The 7,904-nt window shown below is 33.1% G+C and overlaps 1 protein-coding gene across 1 annotated transcript; it reads right to left on the bottom strand.

Moving 5' to 3' along the window:
- Positions 1–3,376: 3,376 nt before the first annotated feature.
- On the bottom strand, positions 3,377–5,735 carry LOC145136706 (putative WRKY transcription factor 21). The gene is made up of 3 exons (XM_079070813.1): positions 4,404–5,735; positions 4,191–4,316; positions 3,377–3,818 (listed from the first exon to the last, which is right to left on the bottom strand). Exons 1-3 carry the CDS (start codon positions 5,165–5,167, stop codon positions 3,674–3,676), a joined length of 1,035 nt encoding a protein of 344 aa, XP_078926939.1. The 5' UTR covers positions 5,168–5,735; the 3' UTR covers positions 3,377–3,673.
- Between the last annotated feature and the right edge of the window lie 2,169 nt (positions 5,736–7,904).

The following is a 7,904-nucleotide window of genomic DNA, read 5'->3' as shown; positions in this document are numbered from 1 at the left end:
AGAGAGAGAGAGAGAATATCAAATTTTCAATCAGTAAATTTGAATATGACAAATTCATCAACTTAAATAAAATAAATACAAAGTAATTCCTAAATTTGAAGATCTCACTTCATAATTACATAAACCTAAAGCTCTTTAAAATAAGCTATGTACACATGAAATTCAAATATAATAATCTAACTACATAAACCTAAAGCTCTTTAAAATAAGCTATGTACACATGAAATTCAAATATAATAATCTAACTATTGTATGTACCACCAACATATAAGGAATTTGATTTGTGTACACAATCCACGTTTGCACGATCTCCTATCTTCGTTAGTTTGAGAGCATCATTTGAATTAACAATGTTGATATGTATGTACACATGAAATTCATACATGTCTCCCTGTGTAAAAAACGATTTTGGAGTATTATGAAACTCATGCCAAACGTCGAGATATGGAACAAGTTTATAGTTACGTGGGATTCCTTGTATTGTTTGAGTGTCACATCATAGTCGATACTCCTATTTCGATGTGTGTTTTTGAGGTGGTTGTAGATGCCATTAAATTCAATTATTTTTAACCTCACATCGCGTCATTTTGACGAAAGCCCATCGAAATGCCGATAAACACCATTCCTCATTTCGTCAGGAAAGCGGTTTAGAATAGATTACCAAAAGGTATATTTTTGTTTGAAGGGGTATTCAAACATCGAAATACAAACACGAGCTAAAACAATTTCTTATTTTTCCTCTCAAGGTCGGTGGATTTGAAAATTTGGTTGTAGAAATTGTTCCATAGTAGGGAATAATAAATTATTTGTGAAAGTAATGTGTATAATAAAGGCAAAGAGAAATTGTATGAAAACAATTATAGTGAAATGGTTGGTATTTATAGGAAATATAAAATTGTTAATATTTAATGAATTGTATTTTTTAAGAATAATGTCGTTCAAACGGCTAGTCAAACACAAAGTCATGAATTAAAGCTCCCAATTCTTCTCATTAGTCATGCCCTTTCATGATAAATACCATGAACCACCAAGGTTGTGACATCAAGGACGATGTGCATGACCATGGCTTCCTTTGGCCACAAATGCTTCTCGTGTCAACCATACATGTCAGCCTAATAAGGCAATGAGATGTATATGTCACGAAGAGAATTTATGATGCGACAATGTGATGATAATGTAAGCATCCTCACCTTGATGTGGAGTATCACATTGTGGTAAATGGCTTCCTTTGGCCACATGACAATACATCAATTCATTTTAATTGATAATTTTTTATCAAATAGATAAAAAATAAAAAGGATATCAAGATGTAAAATGATGAGTATTTTATATTAATGTGAGTATGACTGACATTTTCAGTGTGGTGGTGTGAAGGTTGAGGTAGAGCTGGCAAAAATACACCAAACCCACCAACCTAACCCGAACCCAACCTAGAGATGGCAACGGGGGCGGGTTTTATAGGGGACCTCAATCCCCATCCCCATCCCTGAATCCTCATTCCAATCCCCATCCCCATCCTCATCCCCACCGGGGAATATAGATAAACCCCCATCCCCACCCCCAACGGGGATTGGGGATCCCCAACGGGGAATCGAGGATTTCTTTTTCTCTTTTAATATGAAAAATTTTATGTAAATAAAACATCTAAATTTCAATTTTACCAGCATAAGTTTAAAGATTTTACAAAATATAAAAAAATATATAGATTGCATAAAAAATATAAATAAATTTTCTACCATATTTAAATATATACATGAGAAATCAAGTAGAAAAAATTATCAGAGTGATATTTGAGGTAAAATAGATAAACAAAATACAAAAAAAATTATACATGAGTTTAAATAAGATAAAAAGAAAAACAAAGTATAATTTCAACCAAGTAATTACTAATGAGTTAGGTTACTTGGATAAAATTCTATGTATTGTAAATTGTACTATAAATATATGTTTTGTATTACTTTTATATATTAATATATATCGGGGGCGGGTCCAGGGTCGGGGATTAGGGGTATCCCCATCTCCATCCCCTTCCCCACTTTTTTATTCGGGGATTCCTCATCCCCGGTCAAAACGGGTGCGGGTTTCGGGTTCCCCATCGGGTTGGGTTGAGATTTTCAACCCATTTAACTTAAAGGGGTCAACCTGTCTAACCTATTTAATTAAATAGGTTGAGTTGGGTAAAAATTATCAACCCGTTTTCAACCCGTCAACCTATTTAAATTTAATATATATATATTATTTGAATATAATTCAATCCTAATTTCCATCTTTTTTTTAGTGCCGATAATAATGGTCACCCTTCAAAATCACAGTGAAACTAAACATTTTTAATGTTATTTGAACAATTTATTTATATTTATGAATTAGGATTGTGTTTTTGTCATAATTATGAAGTTTTATTTACGTTTTATAATTTAAGTGGTATAATATTTAATTATATAATTTATTTAATTGATTTTAAATGGGTTAACCTACGTTTAACCCATTTATTTAATAGGCTGAGTCGAGAACTACATAAACAGGTCAACCCGATGACAACCCATTTATCTAAAATGTTGGGTTGGGTTGGAAATATCAACCCATTTAACTAAACAGGTTGGGTTGGGTTGAAATTTTCAACCTAACTATTAAATGGGTTGAACCCGAACCCAACCCAGGTCGGCCCATTGCCACCTCTAGGTTGAAGCGACTAACATTTTCAGTATGGTGGTGTGAAGGGTATATCCATTGGCCTAAGAGCTTCCATAATAAAAGTTTTTTCAAAAGCTTTTCATCCGCAAAGAACTTATGAAATATATATATATATATATATATATATATATATATATATATGAAAGGAGCTTTTTCAAATTAATGTTTTTTCAAAATGTTCACTAATTAACAAACTTACAAGAGTTTTTTTTTTTAATTATATGGGTTCCATGTGTTTTCAACCAACTGGAAATTAACAACTAATTTAAATAACCCATAACAATCAATATGAGAAACTCTCCTATTGTGGAGCTTTTTAAAAGTTTTTTCATTTAAAACTTTTACATGAGAAACCCCATAAAAAAACTCTCCTATTGTGGTCGAACGTTCTAATACCATCCATACAATTTCAAACACAGGGTAGAATTTCATTTTCAGGAGTCGATAGTATCCAGTTATCCACCCTTATTGCCACTCTACAAAACCACCACAAGCACCGACAATATTATGTTCCCTATAGGGCTTCTATCAAATCTACATCTCCGATTTGTGGTTATTATTTACTATAAGAAGTCTTATGGTGCTAAGCTAATATAAAGAACCACAAGCACAGGAATTCAAAGACATACATTTGACAATAACAAAACCACTATTTAAGTTCTCTAACCCGCAAAACAACCAATCATTCCAGGCTTTCAGCCCAGCAAAAGGGGTTTCATTTTAGCCAATCCAAAGGCACAATGTACCACAACAAAAAACACAAAAGAAAAGTCTACTCTAAGTTGATAAAAAGAACAAAAACCAAACATACCCCAGATGAAAATTTGTCCAATTTGACACATCCCTTCATATATATTTCCCCCAAATCGCACTAAAAACATATACGGGAGCAACCCAATGCGATCAAGAAAAGATTAAACAGACAACAGACAACAGTCAACAAAAAACTCTGGGCTCGAGAGCTTTCTATCAAAAGATTCTTTCATGTGTTTGCAGATTGGGAAGGCAACCTGGTATGGTTGTGCTCCCCTTCATAGGTGACAATAAGCATTGTTGAATCATCCAAACACCTTTCCACATGCTTTCTTGCTGGGCAACCTCTCATGCTGCTGCATTTATAGTATCCCCTGTTCACAATCAACCAACCAACCAAACATTCTTTACTTCACTTCAATCAAACTCAACATATATTCGTTTCGTTGAATTAATATCTAATACGTTTATATACTATCAAAGTAAATGCATGTAGACTTCAACATTGAAGTTATTGAATCTTGATACGGTGGCATTTCCATGCAAAGACTATAATAATTCTTGCTTTTGTTTCAAGAATTGGACTTGATTTGTGGATTTAAACTAAATGGAACCCATCCCATGGGTTACTAAATAAGTGTCAAACAGTAAACCAGAAACTAGATTTATTAGTTAGAGTTAGAAACATAATAATTCTCAAAGCAAGTTTGTTTATGGTTTTTGATAGAACATCAATAAAAGTTTACCTGGGATGCGGAGAACCCTTGATAGGCTTTTGGCCATATTTCCTCCAAGAATACTCATCAGGGGGGATATCTGCAAGCTTGTTGCTAACAGCTGGAACTTTGATTGACCTCTTAACTCTGTGCTTCCTGATGAACAAAACAGTATCAAATTATGATATTACCATAAGTTATAAACCGAATCATGGGTAAGTGTAACAAAGTAAAGATTGTAACCTCTTTTTAGAGCAGTGGCATCTACCAGAACTCCCACATTTTGTGCTTCCATCATCTCCCCTTGCAGAACACCTGGGTTTGTGTTGATAGGTAGCTTGATCAGTTGACCGAGATGACCCAATCAAATGGAAAGAACTACCATCTAAAGTAGTCACACTCCCTTCCATACTCAATGAAGAGATAAAAGACTTATTAGATGAAATGGTAGGTGCGTTATCAAAATTCAAATTTATCCCACTATTGCTGCGTCGATACATCATCTCAGCCTGCTGTTTGAGCTGTAATTGTGCCTGTTGCTGGTGATGGTGATGGTGTTGCAGGAATTGGTAATTAGAATTAGGGTTAGGGTTCTGTTGGGAAATTTGAATAGGGTTTTTCCCAGTGGTGCTCAATTCAAGTGATGGCTTATGGTTCACTAAGGAAAGAGTGTTCTTCACACCGTTTGAACCGATCTCCTGAACTGGGTGAGTTTGATTAGGAGGTGTTGCAAGAAATTGAAGGGGTTTCAGTGGTTCTTGAACTGGGGTGCTGTCTAGGAGTATGTTTTGGGGGATCAAGTTTTGAGTTTTCTTCAATTTTCTCACTCTACAATGACCTAAACCATTGTCAAGAAGAGATACAACTTTCTTGAATCTAACAACAGCTTCCCCTGTTTGTAACATCAGGTTTTTCGATTGTACATGATCTTGGGGTTGAGCCAACAGATTTAAAATTCTATGGCAACTTTCCACGGCAGCTTTGTTAGCTGCTTCCACCTCGTCCATAAATCCCCAACACTGAAACCCCCCAAAGAAACCCTAATCCGAAAACCCAAAATAAAAATTAACTAATTAAACAATTAAACAAAAAACCCAAAAAAGTTTCCAAACTTCATCATATTACAAGTCACCAGAGACCCGAAAGACGAATACCCAGATTAAATTTAATCTCAAGCACAAAAGGGGAATGGCATCTACAGTTTTTTTTTCTTCAATAAAAGGGTACCCCAGAAACTAAATTATAGTAAAATTCAAAACATCAAAGAAAAAGAGATAAAACCCAGATTGAAAACAACTTGATTGAAGGAAACAAGGAGAAATCAAGCAAGATCAGACCTTTTTCCCAAGAGGTTTACAAATTACAAGAACCCTAAAACAAGATTCTTTAAATCTTCATATTGGGTTGTGGATGTGTGAGGGAGAAGACTTTCCGTTGATTCACGCATAGAATTCACACGTCAAAAGGGACACCAAGAGCATAATTTCTATGTTATTGTTATTTTTTAAAAAAATAAGTAATTTGTGTAGAGGGAGAAAGATATAGAGAAGTGGAGCAACGAAGAGAGAGAAAAGAAGAAAAGGAAGGAGTTTCTGTTTTATAGTAGAGATAAATGATTAAAAAAGCAGTCGACGAGGTCAGACCATCAGAAGAAAAAACTGCCGTCTGTGCCCCAGATTTCAAAGGTGGGTCCACTAGCGTTGAACTTGGTAAATACATTTTCTCCTTTTGTTTTCTAGTGCATCACATATTCAATAATATTATATAAATTATATTTAATTGAATATCTTACCAAAAAGGAATCTTAATTATGCACTTTTAATGCTTGTAATCTTATTACAATAAATACGGTGAGAACTTAAGAGCAATATGTGTTTTAACGGTTATGATTTGTTGGATTATTTTTGTTAGTTAATAAAAAAGTTTATCATTAAAAGTAGATAAATTAATAGGTAAGAGCAAATTGATAAAAATAAAATAAACTATGAACTTTAGTAGTTAGATCGATTTTTATAACTATTTTTTCAAAATCAACGTTTATTTTAAAGAACTTCTAAAATAATAAGGTTGTATTTAGTTATTGAAAACAGTTTTTGTTTTTATTTTTTGGTTTTAGAAAAATGAAATAAGTTTTCATTTCAGCTTTCTTTTGAAAAATTAGAAAATACGTTTAATTAAAATTTATCAATTTTTAATTTTTTGTTTTAGAAAAATTAGAAAATGTGTTTAGATCTATATTTTTCTATCAATTTTTATTTTTAGAAAACGATGGTGGTTGTATGGTGGGGATTGGTCATGGATGTGGTGGTGTTGGGGGCGGTGGCGGTGACGACGATAGTAGTGATGGGGGTATCGGTGGTGACGATGTTGGCGAAGGTGGTTGATGTGTTATTTATGCATTAGTTTTTTATTTATAAAGTCCTATCAAATCTCAACTACTCTTAAACAAAAATAGACAGTGTACTTAGTCGTGAAGTAATATAGTTTAAGAGAAGAAAATGGTGTCGAACTCAGAGAACAAGAATGATTTAGATCAAATAATTCAAATGTTAATTAAATTAATAACAACAAAGTAAAAAAAATTAGATTTTGTTGTTAAAAATAACTACATTGTTTTAACAATCAATTAATCAAATGAAACTAAAGAACTAAATGGAAACAATAGATAAGAAGTAATTTCATTAGAACACGAATCCTCCATTTTTCTATGGTTAATTTCAAACAATGAATTAATTTTGTTGGTTGCCAAATTAGAGGTTACTAGTTATCATAATCAGACTAACTAGCATATGTCGGTTTATGAACTTTAACCACAATGATTATGCAAATTAAGAGCACCAAATTGATTTTAAGATGTATTTTGACTATGAATGAACAGATCTATAATTATTTATCTATGATCAACATAAACAATCAAGCATTTATTATGATCAAATAATGCTCATTAACACAATTAAACAACTAACTTTAGTACCTATACTAGGATATGGTTAATCTCTATCTCTAACAAATTAATGATCATAAACAAGTATGTAAACAAGTTCATGCAATCAATAGCCAGTTAACTACACAAAACTTGAGGGCAAGACAATAAAGATTGAAACTTTAACATGCTAGGATAATGATCAACCAAACACAAGCTAAAACCAACTTCAATAATCCATAAAAGTAGAAATTAACACATAGTATTATGGTACATCAAGATCTAGTGAAAGTAAAAGTTTTTACAACATAATTAGGAAACTAAAGTATAAAAACATCACCAAAAGATTGAGAGACACGATCATCAAGCAAACCCGAAGTGAAATATCGATACAATAGCGCTTGAATCTTTAAATCCTTGCTCCAATCGAATCTCTAGCTTCAAAATCGACCCTAGAGGGTTTCTGGACGTCAAAACGAAGAAAAAGTCGCATATATAGGCTGCCAAAGGCTGCACACCGATTAAGGTTGGAAATCTTGTGTTTTTATAGATTCAGTGGCTCCACGACGTGGAACCATGTCGTGGGATATGGAATTTGTAACGTCTCATTTTCACAACAAAAAATTTTCATTTTTATTAAGGTAAAACTCCATATTATAAAATCCATATTAAGAAAAACCAATTGTTCCAAATTACATTTGTTGAAAATCAGAGTAATATGATAACACAAAATCTTCGTTGCTGCTGATGAATGTGTATAGTCCCGCCTTCACCTTCCCACGACAACCGAAGATACCTGAAAAAAATAACAGCTCAGTGAG

The sequence above is a fragment of the Lactuca virosa genome, chromosome 9 (assembly GCF_052849685.1).
Source record: "Lactuca virosa cultivar CGN04683 chromosome 9, Lactuca_virosa_CGN04683_v6, whole genome shotgun sequence".
NCBI lineage: Eukaryota > Viridiplantae > Streptophyta > Magnoliopsida > Asterales > Asteraceae > Lactuca > Lactuca virosa.
The sequence above is the reverse complement of the archived record's forward strand: the minus strand, read 5'-3'. Positions and strand labels throughout refer to the sequence as shown.